Here is a 27,070-nt window from a genome sequence, read left to right on the forward strand (position 1 = left end):
GGCTGAGGCCTGTGCCCTGACTTTTCTGTCTTCCTTCCCTTCTGTGTGTGTTTCAGGTGGAGAAACGTCTGGAGCTGGTGAAGCAGGTTTCCCACAGCACACACAAGAAGCTGACCGCCTGTCTGCAGGGCCAGCAGGGCGTGGACGTGGACAAGAAGTCTGTCAGGTCGCCCTCGGTGAGAGAAAATAAACACTACAAATCTGATAAAACCTTTTTTTCATCTGGTATTTTAGCTGAGCTGACCAGTGTGGGCTTGTGTGCTGATCAAGGTACAAATCACATGATGTACAACCATATACATTTTTTTTTACAGCCTTAGTATTTTGGCCATGTTAGGTTGGAGCCATATTTATGATGGGGTAGGTTTACACATTTGCCTAACCAATAAACGGTCACTGGGAGGTCCAATTGTCACAAATCACGAAGTGTTGAACTATGTACAAGTTTTATTTAACTGAGGAATCTTTTAACAAAGCTAAGGAAACGAAAAACTAAGGCTCATGCCACGGGGGGAAACGAGGAGCGTGGAGCCCAGGAGCGCCGTAATCGGGACCGTGGGGAAACTGCAACAGAAAGGGGAGACACAGTTAACAGCACGCAGGTTGCCAAGAAATGAACAGCTAGACTTCATAAGTTGCCGAGGCTTACAGGTAGAGCAGGACCGTGGAGCTTGGAGGGGAGAGGTGCCCGTGAAGGGAATCCTAGGGAGGGAGGCAGTCAGGCAGGCCGCAGGCTTCCACGCTGAATGCTGGTCACACTGGGAGGAGACTTATGGACTGGCGAGGAGAAGCCGTCAGAGCTGGCTGAAGTTGTCCTCCGGTGATTGCCTCAGATGAGACGCAGGTGGTTTGGAGACGGCCCAGCCCGAGGGTGTGGCCACCGCAGCCTCACACGGCTCCCTGGATGCCGAGCCACAGGCCGTGACAGCAATCCTCAGAGAAGACGTGAATCTTTTTATAACTCATCCAAAAGTCCAACAACGACGGGACTTAGAAGAAACTTGAAGAAGAAACTGAAACTTAGAAGAAACTGAAACTTAGAAGAAACTGATTGCTCATTTGACACCTTTCTACATATCCTACTGACTAATCTCACGTAGGGCAGCTTCTTTAGGCAGCTTTAGTCTGCATACATTTAATGGTTATCTGCAGGCCACTTTGCAACCCACTTCCACCTTCTACCTAGCTCATCCTTTCATGCTGGTTAATTCAGTGGCACATCTGCTGTCATTCATGCCTGCTCTGTTCTGTGCCGTGGTCTTGCTGCTGGTCTCTCTGCCTCTGGCTTTACATTTATGTATGTGAAAGGGCACTGACCAGTGACAGCAAACACTGTTGACGGACATATGACAAGTTGGTAAATGCGTTAGAGGGTTACCTAGGAAACCGGGGGTCTGGAATGTCCACTAGTGACCGATGGTTAGTAACACATGAAAAGCAAATCGAGTCCTGTGTGTACGCTCAAATGAATAAATCGATCAATAGTTGTTATACTGCAATGAAGTTTATGCGGTTAAATCTTAGTATACAAAGTAAAATGTTCCAGGATTTATCTGCCTTCTGGGCATGTTTTACACTTTATTTGTACAGTCAGAGCATGCTGCTGCTCTTCATTTGTTTTATTGACTTTTTTAAAAAACATTGCACGCTAATCAATAGCAGTCACAACTTAATATTTATTGTTATATTTTAATGGAATAGAATGAAAATGAATTATTTTCTACCTATCCAGTTTTTCTTCATTGTGCTCTCAGTAATTTCATAACAACTCAGACTGAAAGTTTTAAGACTTTCAGAGAGGACAGAAGGACACTGACAGGTGATTAGCAACGGTATTGGAAAGCATGTTTCATCCTCCAGTAAATGTTTAAAAAAAAACACACAGAGGAAATATTTTCCTGCAAACCAAGAGACTGAGTGACAAAATATTCAAGTGCTGCACAATAATGTGTCATTTGTGTTGTGGAAAGTTAATCTTTTTAATCCTTCACTGGATTAAAAAATGTTTTCATCCTAAAGCTTAGAGGAGCCTGAGATGAAGATGTTTTAAGATGGAACCAAGACAGTAACTCGTGAGAAGGCCAAGGAAAAAAAAAGAGAAAAATAAGCTTTTTTAAAATTCATTAATTAAAAATAAAATAAAAGTTTGCAAAAGTGATGGACTGATGTGACATGAGCACATGTTTTAACTTCAGGTACTTATATTAAAGATAATTTATAATCTTCGTATGCTTTTATGGTGTTTTCTTTGTGTTTATGGTTTTATTTATGAACTGCAGCTGATTCATCGACTGTTTGTGTTTCTGTGCAGAAAAAGCTTCCGCTCGCAACGCTAGCACAATGTATGGTGGAGGGGGCAGCTGTGCTCGGGGACGAGTCTCTGCTAGGGTAAACACACACACACACACACACATAGTAATTTACATTATTGTTGATCATCGATGAGACTGGAAACATTTTCTTTGGAAAGGCGCTGATGCAGAGAGGAACGTTTTTATGACCCAGAACTGAGTTGCTTTTCACATCCTGAGTATAATAATAATAATATCTGTAATATAATGACTTTTTTTAGAAGTCACCTCGTTGGTGCAAAAATAGTATTTTATGCCTGTCAGACGGCTTCAGCTAAAGAAATGGGAAGAAATTATGTGCTTTTGCAACAAGCAAGGTTCTTTGCTAGTTAATAATTGTTTATTATGTGCAGATACATCACTGGTTTAATGTCTGAGTTGCATTTTTATTGCTTGATTGAGTCATGAGTCACTTTAAGTGACTTAAAACAACAATTTGAAAATGGTTAGGTACAAGAACTGGACTGAGCATGAGTGAAAAAGCAGCCAGTGTCCAACTTCAGATATTTTAGAAGCAAACTATAAAGAAATGAGGGGTGACACAAGACTTTTTCACAGTGATTTAAGAGAAACCTCAATATTACAAACCAGGAAGCGAGCCGTAACACTGACTGACCTGCGTACGTTGCACTCGGTGAATCCGCTGTGATGTTTCCTGTTGCAGAAAGATGCTGAAGCTCTGCGGCGACACGCAGGAAAAGCTCGCTCAGGAGCTCATCTTGTTCGAGCTCACCATCGAGAGGGACGTGACCGAACCCTTGTACGAGCTCGCAGAGGTACAGAAACAATGCAGTGCGACTAACTGTTTAATAAATGAGCTCCAGTCACATTAACAGCAGTAACAGCAAGCATCTGATTAGAAAAGGAGTCCAAAATGCGTCCTGGTAAGAAAAAGTGGAAATATAATTGTGATATGATCATAGAGTATCTGAAATTCAACAGGGCAGAAAAACATTATAAAAATGGTTTATTTTTCATTATTTTTTAAATAGAAAAATAGAAAAGAAGGAAAGGGGGCGACAAGGTATGAGCTGTTTCAGCATGACAGGACTGTTGTGTAGTTTTGCTCATTAAGGTGCCCTGTATCCATGAATAAAATACTTTGAAGTGATAAAAAGTTGGAAACTGATAGCAAGAAGATCTTCCTGCCTCCAGTCCCCAAACACGGGACTTGTCTGATGAACTCTACTTATTGCTCTGCAAATTAGCCAGTAAGCTAATCTCCATGAGAACGAGAAAGTGCTGCCCAGACTGATTCTGCTGCTACAGGTGCAAAGCCTCTCACAATACTGAGGCTGTTTGTTGTCCTCTTTCACACTAACACAGCAGACTGAAGGAAAATCTCTGCTCTGCCCTCTCAGGTGGAAATCCCAAATATCCAGAAACAAAGGAAACATTTAGCGAAGCTGGTCCTGGACATGGATTCTGCACGCACACGGTGAGCGCGTTTCTCTGTGTGCGAGTGTGTGTGTTTGTTTGTGTGTGTGAGAGAGAGGCTTGGCTGTTATCGGAGAAACTCCATCAGCTGTGAATGGACTGGCTGTGCAGCTTCCCACTGAATGTCACTGGGATTTTGTTGCACACCGTGACGCTGCCGTCTGCCTCACACCGCAGACTGCTGCCCGTGTGTGAAAACCTCACTTTAAACCAGACTGTCCTTTTTCTCTGTAACGAACACACTCAGTGTGGACCTTCATACTGATGTCTGTAGCTGTTACACTCGTGCTTCAAATACCACAGATCACTGGCTGATTCCTCCTCACACTTCCTGCTAAACAGATTGAGTATCACTGTGAAGGTGTTTAAAGCAATAGGCTCAAACACTGAAATGAAACCTTTACTTCCTGAGCTGCTGTAGAAGCGGATTTTATTTTGAGGGTGCTGTTTATCATTTTTGACTAGAACTAAATGCTAGTGGATAGAAATTGGATAGAAAAAAGGCTTTCTAAGCCTGATTTTATGGCTGTGCTGACATAAGGAGTGCTTTATATCAGATTATAAAATTAGAGGACGCATGTAGCTTCCTGCAGTCTTTCTAATAGTCAGCAGGGGGCGACTCCCCTGGTCACAAAAAGACATTTGTTCTATAGAAGTCTATGGGAAAGCAACCATAGACTCCCTTGATCTGTGACTTCAGGAATTGTTTTCCTGATTAGTTTATGGATTTAAATAATTCCTTTATTTACAGTCCAATGAGATACAAAAGCAACTTCTCCTTAGAAACTTGGTAAACTAATTAAAATTTAAAGATAAAATATCTGCCAATATAGCTCATATAGTGTAAATTGCTGAAGATGAGGCTGTGATTGTGAGCTTTATCGGCTGCAGTGAGGTAGTCCAAACATGATGGGCTCATTAAGCGCTCGTATGTCTCTGGGTGTTCGCGAGGAGGGGTTCAGATAGGCTGTGGGATGCATGTGTGGGGTTCACACAGATACTGGTGGCTTTGCTGAGGCGGCGTGTGTTGTAAATGTCCTCCATGTACTTCGATGATCTTCTGTGCTCTTGATGCATTTTGACACTGCTGTCATATCTTAATAAGAACAACATCATTTTCAGTTTTTAAATTATGGTCCCCATTAGTGTCCAGAAAGGCAGTAAAGCAAGGTATGTCCACGATATGAGCATGGAGTGTCCCACGGTTTCTTGCGCGTGATGTCTGGTTTCAAAAAGCTAAGATTGCAGCTGTTCGAGGCTTCGCAAATGTGGTCTCTCAAACCAGTCGACTGCATCCAGCTTTAATATATACACATGCATTAATAACTCACCACATAATCCGTTAAAATGTATATTTTGCTCTGCAGAGGATTGGTCTGATGTCTCACAACTGCACTGGCTTTGTAACTTTGAGGGTTTTTATGCAGCTATTTCTTAACTTCAGTTAACTTTCAGGTAAATGTAACTTTTAATGGTCTAGATGATGCAGAATAAAGTCAGTAGTGCCTGATCCTGTTTGAAACGTTCAATTGCCACAGTTTCTTTCAGCTGATTCACTGCCATTTTGAACAGTGACATGCAGAAATGTTGTTTTCCTCACTGCGGTCCAGCCAGCCAGTTCTTTAGTGACCCAAATCTAAAGCAATTTTTCCCATTATGCTGCTGTGTGCTGAGCTCCTCTGGCAGTTCTACATATTATCTACACTGACAGACAGATGGATGGAAGGGGAAGAGGAGAGTCTGAGAGCAATACTTAAAAGACAAAACAGCTTAAGCTGAATAAATGAGGGTATATAGAAAGACAAGTGTTAGTATTTTGTCAGCCACAGACTTAATCCATTGCCTTCAACAGTTTGATTTGTTTATGTGAGTCACTTTGTTAAAGTAGCTGTCAAGTCTCGCTGTCAATGCTTTTCTCACTCGGGAACAAAAGTCTAGATCTGCTAAAGGCAAAGAAAAATGCCTTCTAACAGTTTAACATGCTGCCCTAAAAAAATCCTGACTACTTTTGTGACTCAAATTCACTTCTTACTGAAACCTACCTTCTGCTCACAGGTACTCTCAGTCTACCAAATCTTCGGGACTGTCCAGCAACCTGCAGCCAACAGGAGCCAAGGCCGACCACCTCAGGGAAGAGATGGAGGAGGCAGCCAACCGCATGGAGATCTGTCGAGTCAGTGATCACTTTTTATCCCAATAAACTAACTAACATAGCGCCAGTCTATCTATCCATCTATCTATCTATCTATCTATTAGGGGTGCAATGATACTCGTATCGATATTGAACCGTTTGATACAGTGCTTTCAGTTTGGTATGGAACAATACAAAATTTTTAATTTATTTTATCAACTTTTCTTCTGACGATGCTGTCTGTGTTGAGCGCTCAGTGGATCTGCGCTCGACAGTGCAGCCTAGGCGGAGTAGTCGAAGGCAGATTCACTGAGCGCAGGGCAAGCTAGCGAGACAGAAGTTAAGCTCTCCTTGCAACATGGCAAATTGAACCTCCGCCACCCTAATTCAGATCTGGCGTTTGGAACTATTTTGGTTTTCATGTGAAGTATGACCCTGAAGGTAAGCGTGTCATGGGCAAAAGTAAAACAGTATGTTGGATGTGCCACGCAATGCTCAATTACATTGGTGGGAACTAGTGTGTTAGCGCAGTTAGCTCGTTAACGTGTTGGCCGTCCAGCCCCAAGCACGGGCGATCCGCGGTAGCTCGTTAACGGAGATTTGCCGTGTTGTGGCGTTAACGTCATTTCAACGAAATTAACGCTGACAGCACTAGTGGGAACACAGCGAATATGACTGCACATTTACTCCGACATCATTCTAGTGCAAAGACAAGTGGAAGCAGACAAAAACAACAAGCACGCATGCTACAAACTTTACCCGCGTCATTTAGACAGACGTTAGCACATGATTCTCCTTATGGGGACCTGATATGTTTAATATGCTGCTGAGAATATAGCCCAGAAGAAGCGTATAGTATAGCTTTTATTTTGGAAAGAGACATTTCTCTGTTATAAACTCTCTTTTCCAAAGATTGAGTGATTCCTCAATCAGATATATTTATTTATTTTATTACTTTTTTGTTTCAGCAACATTAAATTTAAAAACTGTACTTTTGAGTTAAAATATATATTTATAATTTTAATAAATGACAAATTAAAAAGGCATGAACATTTTTTTTGTATCGAAAAAATATCGAAGCATGACACCAAAGTATCGAACTGAACCGTGAATTTTGTGTATCGTTGCACCCCTACTATCTATCTATCTAGGCTGTTGTTATATGTATCAAGTAGATTGTTGTCATCTTTTTTTTGTTGATGTTTTTGTAAAGTGAACCTACAAGGATATTTATAAATGTCCTGAAACAGCCCATTCTTGCTTCCAAGAGTGTTCAAGCTTCCACATCCTGCATGTGCATATACATCCTTTTAACGGACCGTTTGACCTATTATGTATACAATATACAGGAAACAAGGCAACCATGTGTAATTACTACAATAAGCAATGACTCGCGTCATTATAGGCATCCTAGTAAGCCATGATATGTTATCTCTCGTAGACAAGAAAGGCAAAAGTTTTGTGAAATTTGTCATTTATGAAATTACAAAACCAAAATAGAGTTTTTGGGGTTTTTTTGGCTCAGCACAGTTTTACCTGATTGGTATTCTAACGCTGCACAAATGTGTGTAACTGAATCTGATATGAGGTGAGAACAGACAAACTTTCCACTTTCGGCAGAAGAATATAGAACACAAACTTTGAGCAAATAGAAGAAAGAGGAGAGATTTTTTTTAACCTAACGTCTATACATACAGATATGAGCACTTTTAGCTATTAGCTGGCTTCAAGTGGCCATAAATTAGTGTGAAATTCTGGGTTTAGGTATTCCCAAAAATATGAGAGTACTTTGATTATATTAATAATTATTTTAGACACTTTTTGAAGCATATATTTTGATTTGTATGACAGTGTATCTAATGGCATTAATAATGGCTCTTTCTCAGCTACATTAATTGAGTTACCATGCTTTCTAAGAACTCTTTAATGTGACAGTATATCAAATGATAATAATAATAATACACCTGCTCTAAATAGACAAAAGTTTGAACTGCAAAAACACATTTTTCAGACTGTTACGTGCCTTGTGTCTCTTTTTGTTTTTCATGCGTTCTATGCTTCAAAATGTGTTTTCAGGATCAGTTATCAGCAGACATGTACAGTTTTGTGGCCAAAGAAATTGACTATGCAAGCTACTTCCAGACAGTAAGTGCACTCACGTCTCTTTAGACAGCCGCATGACTAAAACAGACAAAAAAGAAAAAGAAACACACCCTACAGATTGCCTTTTTCTGTCTGTCTCTGTCTAGCTGATAGAAGTCCAGGCAGAGTACCACAGGAAGTCATTAGAGCTGCTTCAGAGTGTTCTGCCTCAGATCAAAGCTCATCAGGGTGAGTCTCAGACCAACATGCTGCAGTCTTATTTTGTTATTCTTTCTCTCTAACTGCTTACATTTGCCTCTGCTATAGTCCATATTAGAGGGTAAATACAATGTGTCGGGCTGTACAAATGAAAGTGGTGCTTGTTTATCCTTTCAAGTGCTTTTATCACACGTTTACCTGCATTGTGTTTTCTGGTTTGACGCTGCTGAGAATTTCTTTATAACATTAACTGAAGTTATTAAGTTAGTGTCGCCACATTCACTTCACATATAGCACTAAACATGAAGAATTTAAATTTTTATAAATTGTTACATTTAATTGTTAATTGTTACATTTCTGATGATACACTTTACAGTGTTTTGCTTTAATAGAAACCAAAACGTCCAATCTGGAGCAGAAACCTGATTTGATGATATGCATGTGTTTCCTTTCACAATAAAAGCCCTAGACATAGAGACAAGAAACTAACAAAAAGCAAAAACTAGACAAAAATCAGCCAGGAGGGATAAAGAGGGAAAATTTTCCTGCTGTCACTTTGATTTGCACCAAAGCAGCGGAAATGGGTCCACAGTGGTTTATTCTTCCTAAGTGGACAGATTGGTGTCCCTGAAGTGTAACTGGCTTTGTGTTGTAATGCGATGATGAAGTGTTCCCTAACTTATTTTGAGCAGAGTAGTTTCTGCTGTTAAATTTGCTCCACAAAACACAGAACAGATAAGAAATAAGTCAACTACATGTTAGTCGGTGCTAAACATACACAGTCGTGGAGGAGACGAAACGAGCAAATCAGAGAGAATCAAAGGTAAAATAAGTCTGGATTTAAACGACTCAATGGAGGGAAAAGAACTTGTAAAACTCAAGTAACAACATAATTGTGACTATCAGGTGTAGTTTAATAACTTAAATTAGTACTGTAATGCACTTGATTACTACATAACAGGAAAATGTAATGTGATTACAGTAATTGTGTGTGAAACTCTGTGTTGTTTTCTGCAACATCATATTAAATCTTTCTATATTGATAGGGTGGATGAGCGAGTGATTGAGTCATGTTATCCATGAATGTGTTTTTGTTAGCGCAGTTTGTCATTTTACCAGTAAAATATGTCAAATAACTGTTGTCTCTGTTAACTACGGCATTCACAGTATAACTCTATAATGGTCGGGTTGGAAACTATTGCATATAGTGAAAACCTTGCATTTGTTTTGGCATCGCTTTGCAGTCTGGAAAAAAATGATTTGATAAACTCTGAATCGCTGCAGTCATAAGATCATAAAAGCAGAGCTGCTGCAGAATGATCTGGGCATTTGTGTGTGAATAACTAAGTGTGTGTGTGTCTGTGTGTGTGTGTGTTTTCACAGAGACCTGGGTGGAGAAACCGTGTTACGGGAAGCCATTAGAGGAGCACTTAGCGCTCAGCGGGAGAGATATTGCCTTTCCCATCGAGGCCTGTGTGACCATGCTGCTGGAGTGTGGCATGCAGGAGGAGGTAAACAAACCGGCCGCTTTTCACACGACACACAAGAAACACATTTATGGGTGTGAAATGTTGCAGAGGTCACCGCGGAGATAAAGTCAGTCTTAATTACCAGAGGGAAATCTAATCGGGGGCCAAGCCTGAAACGAATAATCAGCTGGAACATTAAACTAATGCTCACACATCAATACATCCATAGGTATAATTGAGTAATGTCATATGTCTGAAATGCGACTGATTCAGTGGTTACAGGATCGGCTTTTTGCAGAATTTGTGGCGCTGTTGGCTTCATGAAACCGAACATGAAGCAGCTGGAACAAGGTTTAACGCCTCCAAGTCCAAGTACACGGTTCTCTCAGCTGGAAAAGGATGTAGCACCCACTCCGAGTGCTGCTGCACCAAGTGGATCTCAGTGTCTTGTGAGGGAGAGTGGAGCAGGAGACTGACAGATGGATTGGTGCAGCAGAAATTGTATCCATCTGCTGTTGTGAACAAAGAGCTGAGCATGAAAGCAAAACTGTGGATTTACTGGTCAATATCCAATCCTGTTCTCATCTATGACCATAAACTGTGGGTGGGTGACTCAAAACAACAAGAGAAACTGCAGAGGCTGGCTTTGTAAGGGTGCTAAGGATGTCACTTGGGCAGTACTCACACATGCCAGATGATTAGGGCTATTTAACTAACAACAACAGCTGCCTCAAGGTGTTTGTTATAGTAAGGTAAATAGAGTATTACAGTGAGAATCCCAATGATCAAATTATCCCCTAATGAGCAGCACTTGGCAAAAGTGGGAAGGAAGAACCCATTTTTAACTGGAAGAGACCTCCAGCAGTACCAGGCTCATGGAGGGTTAAATATATGCTGTGACCTGCTGGATGGTGAGAGAGAAAAGTGAGAATAAAGTGATACAGACAATCACTCACAAGACAAACTAACTGAGCCATGCTAGCTGCAGGTTACTATATTTGTTCCTGTTCAGCGAGGTGATCACATCACTACGATCAACTTTTCCTTCGTTTTGATGGCAAACTGCACAAGCAACCACGTCACTTCCTGACTAGTTTAACTTTTCATTAAAACTACTAAAAACAAAGTGAAAACGTGACTCAAAAATTCTACAGGTAACCCATTGATTACATATCAGGTATTAGGGGTAAAGCCTGTGTGTACACATACATTTCAAACCTGCTTTAGAGATTAGGGTCAGGAGCATTGAAAGGAACCAGCTGAGATGATTCAGGTAACTTCCTAATATGCCTCCTGGACACCTTCTCGACAAGGTCTTTCAAACATGTCTAAGCGTCAGAAGACCTCGCAGCAGCCCCAGCACAAGGTTTGGTTGTGTAGCAGCCAGGATTTGGACCCAAATGCATCCTTAATCCTGGTATTTTACAATACAGGGAAAGCCAAATTACATGCAGAGCAGGAAATTCAAAACACGCAAAAACTCAGTGAACACAAGGCAAGGAGACACACAACCATCAGAGAGGGTAACATTAAAAACACACCAGGTAATTAGGGAGATGGGAAATACCAGGGAGCCCAGCTGCAACAAATCAGGTAAACTAGACTGGAAAAGCACAACAAAATACCAATGCACAAGACAAAGGCTACCAAAATAAAACAGGAAATAACTAAACAGAGGAACAGACGAATACTTAACAATACACGAGGAACAGCAGGGAGGCAGAGTAAACTGAACGGAGGACAAGCGTAGATATAAAAGTAATTGGAACAAAGCAGAAAAACACGACAACTAAGAAACAACATGAAGTGACTACAGAACAGAACTTAGAAGCCCAAAACTCAAAACTATGGGTCAACCACCCTGCACCAGGGTGTTTTAGGAGGACGTCAGTATCAAATGGAGGAAGCCTTTACTGCTCAGAGTGCTGCCCTGTGACTCAGATAAGAAGTAGAGCATAGATGGATGGATGAAATGGGAAATGACACCTTTAATTCTGAAAGCTGGACTTTTAATTTAGCATTTGGCATTTACAACACATAATAAATTCAGCCTGTGTAGTTCTCCTGCTGTTGAAGTTAAGTGACCTTGGCTTCGTTTCTGTGTCTCAGGGTTTGTTCAGAATCGCTCCCTCGGCCTCCAAACTCAAAAAGCTGAAGGCGTCTCTGGACTGCGGGGTTTTAGACGTTCAAGAATACTCCGCAGACCCACACGCCATCGCAGGTGAGCTATCAACAACACTGCCACATACCTAGACCTTCTCCCTGCCTCCTGGTTGTACATCATCTGTTCCCATGACAACTGATCATCCATTGAAATTTGCCTCACAGGGGTAGATTTATGAGTTGGCCCCCCGTTGGCTTGTTGGAGTCTAGTTTTTGTACATTTCTGTTATTTTCCTTATGCTGAGCTACCCTCCTGTTGTCAATGAATGAATATAATCATAATCAGGCTGCTCGCATCAAAGAAACATTTTTAATCCCTTCCGCTGCCTGTCTTTGTTTCTCCTGCTGCTGTTTGCAGTAAATTTCCTCTTAAAGGTTATTATGAAAGCCTTACGCTGGTGTGACACAGGAACTTTAGGCTTGATTAGGATTCTGTGGTCACTGCTCGCGTGTCTGCAGACAAAGCAAAGTGTTTTTCTTCCACAAACTATCCAAGAAATGCCCAGTGATAAATTCCAAATATAACTGGGATTAGTGTCAGACAGATTCTTCATCTTCTGGAGAGGATGCAACAAAAAACGTCTTTTTGTTTCTGTCACGTATTCGCTTTTAAATCTGCACTGTGACAAACTACAAAAGAAAGAAAAGCTTTCAAGCTTTTATGACGCTGTTATTGATCTTTTTTTTTTTTTACTGCAGCAGCATATTGCTGTCGTCAGATGAAAACCATACATCTCCAAATGAAAAGCTTTTTACAAGCTGTGGAAAATATTTTTATCTTAAAAACAAGTGCATTTTTCTTAAAATTATCACACCGACTGTTTTTCTATCGAAAAATAAAAGTTAATGGTAAGCATCCTTTCAGCACAGAGAGGTGTCTCGCTAGTAATCTTTCTTTTATTTCTAAAATGACGAGGCTCTCAGTTATAATCATCTGCAGCATTTGTAGTAAATTATTCGTCAGTGTGTTTTCAAAAACATTTGTTTTATGTTCAGTGGCTTCTTTGGTTTTCTTTGCTGAGGAAACCGCCGTACTCTACGGATGTCCTTGTGTTTTTGGATTGTTATTTTGCAACAGAATATTGTAGCAAAACGCAGTTTGTATTTTGATTTATTTTTTATATGAGCTAGATCATTTAAATCCTCTGTTTGTTTGTTTGTTTTTGGTCGCCTAGCCGTCGTACTACTGTTGGAAAAATGTGTCTTAATTGTTTCATGACCAAACTATTAAATCTTTGCTTTTACAAACAAACTGAAAACCTCTCTGATGCACAGTGAAGATTTTAATTTCTCAGCCGAGTATGAAAGTCAGAAAAAAAGAGTCATTTTCAACCAGTGCAGAATAATGCAGCATTAAATCTCAATTTAACTCACAGCTCACTGGAGCATGTGGAGAAAATGTCCTATTCTGCGCTGTATTCCCCTTTAATGGTCCCATATTAATCTGGGTCAGCTCCACCAGCAAATTTAATTCGTCCCACTGTGGAGGAGGAGGTGGAAGCCCTGGTTCAGTGTAACTGCAGGCATTTATTTTGCACCATCAGCGCACCACCTATATGTATATGCATATGTATACACAGCTGTTTGTCGTCCATCCCTCTGAGGAATGGAAGCGGCAGGCCAAAGAGAGAAGACGACACGTCAGCTGTGTCCTTCCTTATCAGTAAAGGAAAACTCAGCTCTGGTCAGACGGAAGCTCGATGTGGATTTGTTTAGTTTTACAGGATAGCTGCGTAGACCAGTGGGACTCATTTCTGGGCACTTAATGGGACAAACCGTGCACAGACAGACTTTTCACAGGCACATAAACTTTTTCTAGTCATGAAAACAATCATTTGACTTTGATTTTCTGTTCTGAATAAACATACTTGTGTTTGTAATTATGGAAAATCCCACTGGCTTTTTGTCATGGGGACCAGAGTAATGGAGACTGCTGGCAAGGAAGGCCTTTCAGCCTGGAATTTGAATATATACACATCACATAAGATGTGCTCCTATATAAAGTGATTTAATCTGAAATCTTACTGAAAATAGCAGGTAGGAGATGGTTTTCACTGCTGAATATTTCAATTTCTCTGTAAAGCCTCGTTTAAACATTTGAAGCGTGATCACAAGCAGGTTTAGTGATGGAGGCAAGAGAAAGCAGATTTAATGCCATTGTGCAGTGAGCTGCAGGAAATTACGCTCACTCTCATGCAGTATATACGATCAGATCTGGGCTCGGCTGGATCAGACAGAGTCCACGCTGAAGCACTAATCATGGAGCAGATGGTTGCTTCAAAACGTTTATCATCTTTGTTTCTGTTTCTTTGTTTATTTCTTGATAAACGTCTTTACTTTCTTCATTTCCTTCCTTGCCTGTTTGCTATCTTCTTTCCTTACTTGCTTCCTTTTACTTTCTTTCCCGCTTTTCCTCTTTGCTTCTCTATTTTCTTGTTTTGTTTCCATCTTTCTCCCTTTCTTTCTTTCCTTCTACAGTTGCTTCTATGTGCTGAAATACACGGGTACAGACATGTATTTACCATGGTTCTTGCTGTGCTCTCTCCAGGTGCTTTGAAGTCCTACCTGCGCGAGCTCCCTGAACCATTAATGACCTTTGAACTCTACAATGACTGGATCCAAGCCTCAAAGTGTGTATCATCTCAGACCAATGTTGCCATTTTCATGTTAAAGACATTTCTTCTTCTACTGTTGTTTTACAACCAATCTTTCATGTCGTCCTGCAGCATTCAAGATCAAGACAAGCGCCTGCAGGCTCTGTTCAATGCCTGTGAGAAACTCCCTTCAGCCAACAACACCAACTTTAAGTGAGTCAGCGTTTCCATCTTTCACTCCCCTCCTGGTTCTCTCTTTTTTATATATATATGGGCCAAATAATCTGGTTAAACAGCTGAAACATCCCAGTCAGTCTCATTTTGTGTTTTTTAACTGCATATCGAAGGAGTCAGGTCTATTTTCTGCCTTACCTCCTTATATAACTGCATATAAGACTGGCTGGCTCTGCCTATAAAGAGGAGTTCATTTAACTGAAGGAAACCACCAAAGACATGACAAAGTGACCTGATGGTCAGAAATAGCTGGGCCAAAATGTTCATATCATTGAGTCCCCAGTCTGTCACCTGTATCTTTGCTGACTGTCCCTGAGTGTTTCTGTTGCATCTCTAGTGTGTAAATAAGTTCAAAGAGAAAAACCTAAATCAAAATTGCTTTGCAAAATAAGCCAGCACCAACAACTGCAGTTCCTCTAATGGCCACTTGAGGCAAATGCCAAAAGGCAGTCAGTCCCCGCACGATCTGATATCGTCGTGTTGGTGTTGTTCCCAGATCATCATACTAAAGGTTGTTCCAGGATCAACATTGCAAGTGACCAATCAGAATGTTGTGATGTCATACTTTTGCGACTTCGGAAAAACCAGCGTAAAACAAAAAACTGTACTTAAGCTGCGAGAAACCGCCTTTGTCCGCCGATCAACGGACCCTAACCCTTTAATAAACGCTAAGCAGAATTGATATTGTCCTTGCAACATTGGAATTTCATAAATGCACGAATGGGTTGGTGCGCAAAAGAATAACGTCACAATAATGTGATTGGTCACTTGCAATGTTGAACCTGGAACAACATTTTCATGATGATCTGGGAACAACACCAACACGACGATATCAGATCATCCGTCAGTCCCCACAGACTCCCATGTTAAAATGCCCAACTTTAAAGCAGGAATATGTTTACAGGGGCACAGTTTCCCCCAGTTATGGGGAGTTATACCCCCAGTTATACCCAAAACGGTATGAGGGCAGCTCAGTGGTTTTAATTGGTGAGGAGTTGTTGCCAGTTGTTTTCTCCTGAGCCTCATGGCTGCTAATTAATCAATGAACTGGACTTTTACAGAGGGTTTGTGCCTTTTTTTAACATTTTAATGGAATTATCCAACAAACTGTTTGACTTGCTGTGAAGAATAGACCATCCAAGACATTTGTGACTCACATATAGTTACTGAAATTCCAGTATATTTATGTGATTTAGGCTAATTAGCAGGTATGTGTGTTTATGTGTTGCACATATTTATGTAGATTTTATGAGTATGATTGCAGTTTGCAAATAAAAGCTAGTTATTGATAATTTAGAAGTGCAACTTATTGTCTAAGTATGGTCACATCTGGCTCCAAACCACCATCATGGTGACCAAACACTTCCACAATGTATCAGAGGCTAAGCCCATCTTTTTGGTACAGTCTAAGATCAATCCCCTCAAAATGCCCAAATTTAGAGCAGAAATAAGTGTCTTTGCCGCCAGTAACACATTTCTTTTACTGCTGTTTTAAGGCTTTAAGTTATGCACTAATGAGGACAACAGGTTGGGAGCATTTTGTTTAGACTAAACTAGAGTACACTAGACTATACTCTTCTTTGACCAGACCTAGTTTACTGTCACAGTGGCCAGTAAATGGGAGTGAACCCACAAGCAGACTCAAGTGGACACAGTGATAAGATTTAACAAACTTCATTGTGAGATTACAGAGAAATCGAAAAAACGTGATATGGAAAGTAGCGCGAGTGTGAAGTGGGGGCACTGTAGTTTCTAAACTAGAGATATATGACATACATCCTCAGTATGCTTGTGGCAAAAGAGGCAAAACCAAATATATTTTTTGTAGCAGGCTGTGAAATATGGTTATTTCTCTTCTAAATAACACTGAGGGGAGTCAACTGTTCAGAGGAGATGCAAAGGTTTTTGTTTCACATTAGCATCCATTTTAATATCACTGTCTACCTGAACTAGCCAGCTTTAGTACTGGTTCAAATAAGGTCAGGTTCAGATTAATGGAAGCCGAGATGGTGGCAGCCAGACTATTAAACCAACAATCTGTGATTAGGCCTCCTTCTATCACTTCACTATATTTATTTATTTTGACACTGGAATAATGTTCCTCAGAAACTTGAGCGTGAACCAGAAACAATACAGATAATACCATTCTGTAGATCAGAGGGTAGCTGTGGAATCGGGAGATAATAACTCGTAGCTATATCGCTTTACCTCTATTGATTCTCGAGGATTTTCTTCTTTCATTTTCAGTCACTTCTTGGTATCTGTTTGCTTCCTGAAAGCTGAAAAATGATTTCCAGCTTTCAGGAGGCTGATTCATTGTGCGCTACTTATCACCACCTGCCAGAAAAGAGAAAGTCTGACCTTTATGAAACAGTGTGGAGAAAGAGGCGTTGCATCCCAGGTGTTGGCTGCTGGATTAAATGCAGAATGCTGAAAGGCTTGTCTTCTGATCAAAAGAAGAAAGTGGAAAGGGCTGACAGAGAAAGGGAAGAGAGGAAGTGATGGTACAGAAACGAGGAGAGCGAGGTGCAGCGGCACTTGTCAGCATCATCATCGAATCGCACAAATGCGACGTATTTTTAGACGGTGCTCCTCTGAAGAGACCTGTCAGGCCTGTCCAGATGATTGCTGTTTGCCGTGATGAGCGGCCTGATGTTCAGCTCTGGATGAGTCATTCAGCTCAGCTACAGACATCCACCAGCCCATCCATTTCTGAAAACATCAGACACAGAAATGGTTGGCTGCAATAATAAGCTTTGCCTCAGTGTGGTTCGTGCATTCAGCAGGCACGCAGTTATCATTCAGACTGCAGCTGTAACACTACAGTATCTGCTGTTTGAAACTGACCGGAACATATTGGGATGGATGTAGCCATCATTATGTTTTTTTGAGCCAGAAGTGATCATATTTTGGATGAGAGTGTGGGCTGCTAACTTATCAGCAAATGCCAGCATGCAGGATACAGCTGTATCCATAAACTGTGTGGGAATAATGCGCAGAGACATGTATATAGGCTAATGTAATGCTAATACACCAAAACTGAAACCCGCACAGAAACTCTTTAAGGTGCTCCAAAAGGCATCAAAACGAGGTCCAGCTTACCAAGTTGAAGGAGAGGTGAGGGTTAGCACATCTCAGTTGGCTCCAGCAGCCTGTATCACAACCAGGTAGTGATGTGTCGGTCGCAAATGAAACGGCTCTTAGAGCCCACTCTTTGAAGTGAACGACGCGAGCCGGCTCCTTATTGGGAGCCGTGGGTTGTTTTTTTTCTTCTTTCTCTCACCCTCTCTCTCGCAGTTTTTTCTGCTTCACTCCGCACACGAGCCTTGTGCTTTGCACTGGGAAGAGGGGGGAGGGGCGGTAGTTACACTTAGTAGCACAGGAACAGAGCAGGAGGGAAAGAGAGAAAGAGAGCCAGGGACAACAACAATGGTCGTGTCCAAATTCATGGGCTGCATCCTCCTGAGGCCGCATTTGTAGACCGATTACGTCACAGCGACGCGCCGAAGGCTGTCCAAATTCGTAGACTCCTCCGAATGCAGCCGACAAATGCGTCCTCCTTTTCCCCAAATTTGAAGGATGGGTCGGGTGTGTCCTTCGTGGCCTACCATATCCCAGAATTCATAGCGCGACCCAGCCAAACTCCAGTTTCCAACAATGGCGGCCGCTACTAAGTTTTAAAATTACTCATACTAATCTTTCTGGGTCACAAAATAAACTTTTAACATATTTTCAGGCGAGAAAGTAGCTGTGTAAACATCAAATATCTGCTCGGTTTATCAAGATATCGCATATTTGCAAAAGTGCTTCGACGTTTTCGGAGACGTCTGCTACCCACCAGCTCGATAGCAAGCCGGGAGCTCGAGGGTTACTGATGCGGCCGAGAACGGCACAACTCCCGGCACATCATTTTCAGATCACCACGGACTTTCGCTGCTCGGGTTAAACGTAATATATAAGTCACTTAGACAACCTAAAAATGTTATTGTTGGGCTTTTTTCAGTGTTTTGTTTGTTCGTGAGTAAATCGGTTTGGCTGAGATTAAAGTTATTAGATTAGATTAGATAAAATAAAACTTTATTAATCCCCGGCTGAGTTTATTAAACTCCACCGAGACAGCGCTGACGCTAATCAGAAGGCTAGACCGTCCAATTTCACGGCCGTTTACTTCCGGCCTACCCGACCTTCTGAGGACCCGGCCCACGTAGACCGCGAAGGCCGGGTCCTCAGGAGGATGCAGCCCATGAATTTGGACACGACAATAGTCCCATTAGAAAGGTATAGTAATCATCCACAACTATTTTCAGTTGCGGATGATAAAGGATTCAGAAAGTGGTTTGCAGTGTTTAGTATTTAAATTTGTTTAAAAGGAAAAAGTTGAAAATTTAAATTGTTAAAAGTTGAAATGTAAATAGTTGGTTTTTGTATTATATGATTTATTTATTACATTTTATGTGGATTGAATAAATAAAAGTATATTTACGGTGGCCCCTAGAGACAAAGCACGTACAAACTCCAAAACATGTACAAACTCCAAAACATGTACAAACTCCAAAACACGTACAAACTCCAAAACACGTAAAAACTCCAAAACACGTATAAACACAACAGAAGTGCTCCAGGATGCTAGGGGGCAGTGTTGAGCTTTTGTTACCTAGTGGCTACACAAGCCAAGAAGTACCAACGACCGGATTTGGTGTTTGGTAGTAACAGGTAAATGAACTTTTTTTATTATTATTATTTGAGTATATATGAGTGCTTGTGCATAAATGCACAAACAATACACACATGCTTTCAATTGTGTAATTTAAGTGCTCTAGGTAGCTCTGTTTTGGAAGTTCAGTTAACACTAGAAATGTGTTTTGGAGTTTGTACGTGCTTTGTCTCTAGGGGCCACCGTATATATTTATATATAAACATATAAAAATTTATTAAAGCTGCAAAACAACCTGAAGAGCCGGCTCTTTTTAGTGAGTCGAGCCGAAAGAGTCGGTTCTCTAAAAATAGTCGGAAATCCCATCACTACAACCAAGAAGCACCAATCAGTCAAAACACCCACGCCCCTAACTCTTCACTAACATGCGGTGACGCTAGCGTTAGCCGTGTTAGCACGTTACCTGAAACAGGTGGTCAGGGTGAGTCCACAGGCGCACACCCTTCATTCATCATATATCCGTGTTGGGCAGAGTGTAAATACTGAGGCTCAATGGCCTTTATACAAGCACACACACTTCTTAGCACTGCAACGCTATGAGCACAAAACAGCAGTGTAGAAAAATCGAGGCAGCCAGCCGGTGTCTCTCCAACCAATCAGTGAGCTCCTTACGTCACACCTCGTGGCTAATTTGGATTGCTTCGAGATTTTGGAAATAATGACATAGATAATCTGTTAGCTAATCCACTAGTTAAGACCAAATCTTATCCATTTGCTAACGTATTAGGTAATCTGTGAGCTCACAGGAAGGGAAGTGCAGTGAGGAAATATATTTTCAAATGAGGAGCAGAATTGCCATTTAAATGCCAGAAATAAGTATTTAATTTTTGAATCCATTTACTTTTTTCCCCCAATTGTATTTCAAAAAAGATTGTGAAAATCAGTTTTTAAATTTGGAATTTGAAAATGGTTTTTGAAATGGGGTTTTTATTGAGAGTTTAATTCTTTTTTTGTGAAATTCATTTTTGAAGTATTTATTAATGGATTAATAATTCATTTTAAAATGTTGATTTATAAATAGTGTTTTTATTTTAAATTAAACGATTTTTGTTTTACATTTTTTACAAATGCGGGCGGCACGGTGGTCATCCTGAGTTCAATTCCGCCATCAGGCCGGGGTCTTTCTGTGTGGAGTTTGCATGTTCTTCCCGTGTTTGCGTGGGTTGCCTCCGGGTACTCCGGCTTCCTCCCACCGTCCAAAGACATGCATCTTGTGGGGATAGGTTAATTGGTTAATCCAAATTGCCCATACGTGTGAATGCGAGCGTGAATGGTTGTCTGTCTCTGTGTTAGCCCTGCAACAGACTGGCAACCTGTCCAGGGTTTGCCTCGCGCCCTATGACAGCTGGTGTATCAGAATATTTATAGTAGTAACAGTTTCATGGTCTAAATATTTAGATAGAGAGGTTGAATGTACATTTAAATTCTGTTTTTATTGAATAATCTGTTTTCTGCACCTTAATTAACAGGTATTTAATCAAATTCCTGTCCAAACTGACTGACTACCAGGATGTGAACAAGATGACGCCTGGAAACATTGCTATTGTCCTCGGACCCAACCTGCTGTGGACTCAGAATGACGGGTAAGTTATAGCAGATGCATATACATGTGGCTTGTTACCTTATCCTCTTCTGTGTGATCTTAACTGAACACAAAATGCTGGATCTTGGTACCAGTGAACCATGGAAACAAATCAGCTCATGATGAGAGGAAGAGTTGTGTGTTTGATTTGATTATTATTGTGCACTTATTTCATCCCGCTATCTCATCCTAATATTTTCACATCATGAATTATGCATGTGCTGAGATACCTTCTATAACATGACTTGCAGTTACAATTTAATTATGAAGTTAAATAAACAAAAGCAAGGGCCAGATTTAATTAGAGTGAAGTGAAGTCACTTTAGTTTTATTGTAATTGCTGCAGGTGTTATCATGCACTGCCTCCTGCTCGGCCCTTAAAATCACTTTTTCATGCAGTAATTTGATGATTAAAGGTGGCAGACAACGAACGGAGGGACTCAAAGGGATTCTCTCATTGCAGCTCAGTTTCTCTTCCTCTTTTTCCTTAATCCTTAAACATGGGCTGCTACTAACAAAAAGGCCTGCAGACACACAACTTCATCCATAGAAGACTGCTGTTATTATACCGTATATATTTAGGAGAAAGATGATGACTTGGCAGTTTTGAATAGGGTGAAGGACGTCTCCTTTTATATCTCTGTGTAAATCTTACAAACTTGTCATCCCCCTTAACTTTTAATTAGTACTTTAATAGCCCACAGTTCTGAAATGATTTTCTCATTTTAATGCTTTGGTAATATCATGAAAATGTGCTAATCACCCTCTGTGTGAAATTCTTACAGACAGACAGACACTTCTCCCCCCCAATTAAAAAAAGTGTGTCTTCTCCGTTTGCTCCAGGAACATCACGGAGATGATGACGACAGTTTCCCTACAGATCGTCGGCATCATCGAGCCCATCATCCAGCACGCCGACTGGTTCTTCCCAGGAGGTGAGGAGGGGAAACAGCCCTGCTTTGTTTGTTCTTGAAGTCTTAAAATGGCATTTTAGAAAATAAAATACTGAGTTGTTCCTGTTTTCTTCTGTCTTCGTTAGAGATCGAGTTCAATGTCACAGGAAACTACGGCAGCCCCGTCCACACCAACCACAACGCCAACTACAGCTCGATGCCGTCTCCAGATATGGATCAGATGGATCGCAAGCAGAACGACCAGAGCCGGCGGCCGCTCAGCGTCGCCACAGACAACATGATGCTGGAGTTTTATAAGAAGGACGGGTATGACTCTTCTGTGTCTCTTAGCGATGCATTTCAGAGCCCGACCGATATGTTGGCAGATATTAGCTATTTGCGGATATTGGTACTGGCATTTATGACGGCTGAAAATTATGAGAGTTGATCTTGTATGATTTGTTTCAGAAGGCTCTCTGCAACTTCCCACTGGCAGCATATATGTTTGAAACACAACAATCAGCAGATCCAAGCAGAGCGTAAACAAATAACTCACAGAACAAGATTACTTTTAAACACATAACAAATATATTCGATTTTTAAATCGCCAAATATTGATATCGGCCTTAAAATCAAGTATCAGTACATTTTTAGCACATTAAAAACAGTATTGGGATTAGGCCTAAAGTAAGAATGCACATAATCTTAGAAACAAGCGAGAGAAGGGTTACAGTGTACTTTTAGTCACTGCAGATCTGGAAAGATTGGCTTGGGAAAGTTATGAAAGTGTAGGTTAGTACAGAATATACACTCACCAGTCACATTATTAAGTACACCTTGCTACTACTCGGTTGGACCCTGTTTTTTCTTGCAACACTGTCTTCATTTTTAAAGGCATAGATTCAGCCAAGTGCTGGAACCATTCCTCAGATTTTGGTCCATACTGACATGATAGAGTCACACAGTTTCTGCCGATCCAATATGTCAATCTCCCGTTCCACCGCACACCAAAGGTCCTCTACTGGATTGAGATCTGGTGACTGTTGAGGCCGTTTAAGTACAATCAACTCACTGTCATGTTCAAGAAACCAGTTTGAGATTATTTGAGCTTTGTGACCTGACATCTATTATTAAGGGATGGACATGATCATTAACAATACTCAGGTATGATTTATGTGTTTAAATTACACTCCGTTGGTCCTAAGGGAATTAAAGTGTGCCAATAAAATATCCCCACACTATTACACCACCAGCAGCCTGACCTGCAGGATGGAGCCGTGCTTTTGTGCTGTTTACTGCAAAGTTTCAACAGAAATCAAGACTTTTCAGACCAGACCACATCTTTCTGTTCTTCTATTGGCCAATTTTGATGAGCTGATGTAAATTGTAGCCTCAGTTTTCTGTTCTTGGCACTCAGCGTGGTCTGCTGCTAGAGTCAATCTGCTTCAATGTTTGACCTTTTGTGAGTTCAGAGATGTTCTTCTGTGTCCCTCATGGTTGCCTCCCTATAAGCTCAGGGTAACTTAGCCGATTTCCTCTGACCTCTTGCATCAACGAGGCATTTTTGCCCGCTCACTGGATATTTTTTGTCTTTGGTCTTTCTCTGTAAATCCCAGAGATGGTTGTGTGGAAAAATCCCAGAAGATCATTAGTTTCTGAAATACTCTGACCAGCTTCTCTGTCAGCCAGTCACAATTTCGTTCTTTCTTCTTGATACTCGGTTTGAACTTCAGCAGATTATCTTGACCATGTCTACCCGCCTGCATCGATTGAGTTACTGCCATATGATTGGCTGATGAGATAATTTGCATTAATGAGCAGTTAAACAGGTGTGCCTAATAAAGTGGCTGGTGAGTGTCTGTTGCAGTATGATTTTAACATGCAAACAAATATAAACAGTTTATATGTGCACAGACTGACTCCCTAAATAAAACTGTTTCTTCAAGCAGAAGAAATAAAACTTCCACTGATTCCACCTGTTTAAACCTGTCTCTGAATTAATTAGCAGTCTTCTCTGCGTACACTGTCATCCAGCTGACTGACAGCTAGAGACATTTTTTCTACACAAGGCCACATTGAGGCTCATAAACTTTCCACACGCATGCTTCCTGACAGGGTCGGACGTGTGAAGTAAGAGAAGGAAAATTCCCCAACGATTACACAAGTTTGCCGTGAGAAGTGACCTCAGTGAGAAGCTCAGTTTCACTCTGAGGTGGACAGAAAACAATACAGTTTCACTCTTTATCTACAGGACCTGCCCTCCAAACTTTTCTCTGCAGCTCACTGAGACATCTGGAAGCGAGAAAGAAAAAGACAGAGGGTGAGCTGACATTTAGTCTGTGAAATGAGCAATCCGACAATCCTCAAACTGTGAAGAGGGATTAGCTGAAAACCAGTCAGTCGCTTTCTTTCTCTTTCACTGTCTGAATCTGAGCGTCTTTCTCTAATGCTTTAATACACCCATGGTCTTATCAGGGCCTTGGGGGAGCCTGAGCTCTGCAGCCCAGGGGCCACAAGTAGCCCGACTAATTAAACCTGGACCGTGTGGGTTGGATCAATAGAGCTCAACTTTCAGTAGAAACAGTCCTTAGAACCAAAGGCTGTTGCTCCACTAAAAGAAAGTCTGCTTTTACATGAGTGCTCTTTAATTTCTTACTTAATTTATGTCAGTCTAATAAGTTAATTAATATTTAGATACTAAACTTGCGGCACTTCTCTGCAACTCTGGGAGAGCAGGTGATGATTAGACAAATAGCCCAACATTCTTCTTCTTCTTCGACACTGATAGCACAAATTAGATCCCAGCTTGGATTAAAAAGCAAGAATCCTTATATTCAAGTTTAAAGGGCACCTATTACAGCCAGTTCCAGCCCTGTAATCTTATTTTTGGATTCTCCTGGAGTAGCTTTGCATGAGTCACAGTTCAAAATAATCCTAGTTTGTCTTACCTCAGCCTTGCTACAGCCCTTCTCTTCATCCTCTGTCTGAAACTCACAATTTGAGCTCCACCCATTTTCTTCTGATTGGCTGAGCCACACAAACAGAAAGTCTGAACAGCAGGTGGGTGGAGCTTCCATTAGACTAGTTGTTTTATTTTGCAGTGCGCTTCTTCAGCGCACTGCAAAATAAAACTTATGATACTTATATGTTTTGTTACACAACACAACCTGATTGATAGCACTCAATCACTGAATCAATCACAAGAAGTGCAACGCTAATGCTAAATCACCACCACTGAGCTTCTATGTGCACCACAGTTATCCTGAATGTTAATTTTGCTTGTTTAGCCGTTTATTAAGTAAAAGCTTCAAAATTACTGAGTCAGGTATTTACTACGTAATTTTTTGCAATAGAACAAAAAAATGTTCAGAGCTACAAAAACTACTACAGAATGTATTAAAGCATTAAAAAAAAACTGAACATTTTTAGAACCCACTGCCTGCGAGTTCAGGGAACTAGAAGTGCAAAATGCTAACTCATTTCCAGGTTTTAGGACTCATTCACTCTACTGAGGTCTAAATAGAGGTACTTCATGATATCTGCCGAGTTGCAGGATTTGCTCCCAGAAGAACTGCTTGAAGCCCTTTAAGCTGGTGATGCTCTTTAGCAACATTTCCAAATTCCACCTTTATACTGGCCTCATACTGGCCAAGGGTTGGAGAGCAGCCATGATGGCTCTTTTAACATCTGCTTATATATAATGTATGACGAAGCCGGTTAAATCCATAAAGATTTTATGCCTTTTTAAGTCTCCTGCTGCCCTGTTACAGCAGATCTTAGGACTCCTCCATATGCCAAATCCCACTTTAACCCCTACTGATGTTTGATGACTTGTTGGGATCTTTTGGGAAAGTTGTTCATTTTTAGGAAAACTGTTACAAAATCTCAAAATAACATCTGTATTTCGTGTAAACCGATAAGAAAGACTGATGCTGCATTAGGGTCTCTGTAACCTATAGCAAATCGTTGCTATGGGTTACAAAACCATCTTTGTTAAGGTTTTCTCTGCCACCCTTATATTTAATGTTGGTAATATAAATCTTGTTCACTTCTTGATTTTGATGAGAGAATTAATATTGAAAGACTTGCCAATTGTCTGACTGATGGCTGGATTTCCATAGAAAACAGATGTTGAGAGTTCAGAAATGCTGCCTGTTGAAACACGTCCTTTATCGTGAACTACACTAAATCACTGCTGGTTGTGACTGGGAGTGAAAGTCTGTGCAAAACTCACTGAAAGATCCTTCATAAAACCTGTTTCTTCCCAGGCTGTGTGTACACGCTTGGTAATATCAGTAGAAATGCTTGTTATTGCTCAATCAGAGACCAACAAAAAGGAATGTCAAGACAAAGTGCCAGTCATTTTTACTTTGTGTTTCTACCACTGCAGAGAAACCACACTTACTAAAGACTCGCTGCAGCTGCAGGAAACCTCTCGCATGTTTTGGGGGATTTTACTGTATCCAGCAGGGAAACATTGACCTGATTAAAGCTAAATTCCTCCTTAGTGTTCAACATGGTTAAAGCCTCAATATTTCACTGTTCTCCTCTCTTAAAGCGTTATCCTGTTTCACTTCTTTGATAACAATGCTATTAACGAGTCCAAGCGGACGAGTCTTTCGTGGTCTTTGCTCGTGTCCTCACTGTGCTTGTCTCTGTTTTAACACTGCAGCATTAGGAAGATACAAAGGTACGGTATAGCTCCTTTTCCTCCACTCATCCTCTTGTCACTCTGTTCATCATCTGTTCGTCTCAGCTGCACGTCGAAAGGAGCTGTCTCTCATTTGTCATGTGTCTGAGTGTGTATTGCTTCATAGGGGTGTGTGTGAAATGATATATTTGGACTCCTGTAGTTCAGTGTCTCAGCAGAGTGAATAAACAGGCCTGTTTCTCTTTGTTTACATAAGTAAGAGGCATCTTTGCAGTTTCTGATACTGAACGGACTCGTTCAGCCTGTGGATACAATAGCCTCTTGTTGCTTATCTCACCTGACTGCATAGTTACAGTTACTGTTTTTGTCTTATCGTACTAATTGAGGGGTTTTTGTGTTAATCTGTTTGAAATGGAAGCCAGTTAGTTTAGCTGGGGTAAAACACTATACTTTTTACTGACCTCGCATTATCTGTGTTATTGTCTAAGTGCAGATTGGGTAGGGGGACGTCTGCTGCTTGTGGTCAACCATCTATACAGTGTGCAGCCTA

The 27,070-nt window shown here is 40.9% G+C and overlaps 1 protein-coding gene across 4 annotated transcripts in view; it reads left to right on the forward strand.

The window, feature by feature from the left end:
• Positions 1-27,070, forward strand: part of LOC102792380 (rho GTPase-activating protein 44-like) — a 109,925-nt gene that overhangs the window by 67,439 nt on the left and 15,416 nt on the right. For 3 of the 4 annotated variants that reach the window (XM_006793196.2, XM_006793198.2, XM_006793197.2), the window contains exons 3-17: positions 57-176; positions 2,312-2,388; positions 3,016-3,127; positions 3,713-3,789; positions 5,844-5,961; positions 7,996-8,064; positions 8,169-8,250; positions 9,604-9,731; positions 11,799-11,910; positions 14,401-14,482; positions 14,579-14,659; positions 20,864-20,977; positions 21,820-21,911; positions 22,016-22,196; positions 26,542-26,559. In XM_006793196.2, the coding sequence (XP_006793259.1) occupies positions 57-176; positions 2,312-2,388; positions 3,016-3,127; positions 3,713-3,789; positions 5,844-5,961; positions 7,996-8,064; positions 8,169-8,250; positions 9,604-9,731; positions 11,799-11,910; positions 14,401-14,482; positions 14,579-14,659; positions 20,864-20,977; positions 21,820-21,911; positions 22,016-22,196; positions 26,542-26,559 (1,463 nt within the window). The remainder of the gene's footprint in view (positions 1-56; positions 177-2,311; positions 2,389-3,015; positions 3,128-3,712; positions 3,790-5,843; positions 5,962-7,995; positions 8,065-8,168; positions 8,251-9,603; positions 9,732-11,798; positions 11,911-14,400; positions 14,483-14,578; positions 14,660-20,863; positions 20,978-21,819; positions 21,912-22,015; positions 22,197-26,541; positions 26,560-27,070) is intronic. The other variant, XM_006793199.2, reaches the window with a different exon arrangement.

The sequence above is a fragment of the Neolamprologus brichardi genome, chromosome 8, assembly GCF_056152115.1.
Source record: "Neolamprologus brichardi isolate AB-2024 chromosome 8, ASM5615211v1, whole genome shotgun sequence".
NCBI classification, from domain to species: Eukaryota; Metazoa; Chordata; class Actinopteri; order Cichliformes; family Cichlidae; genus Neolamprologus; species Neolamprologus brichardi.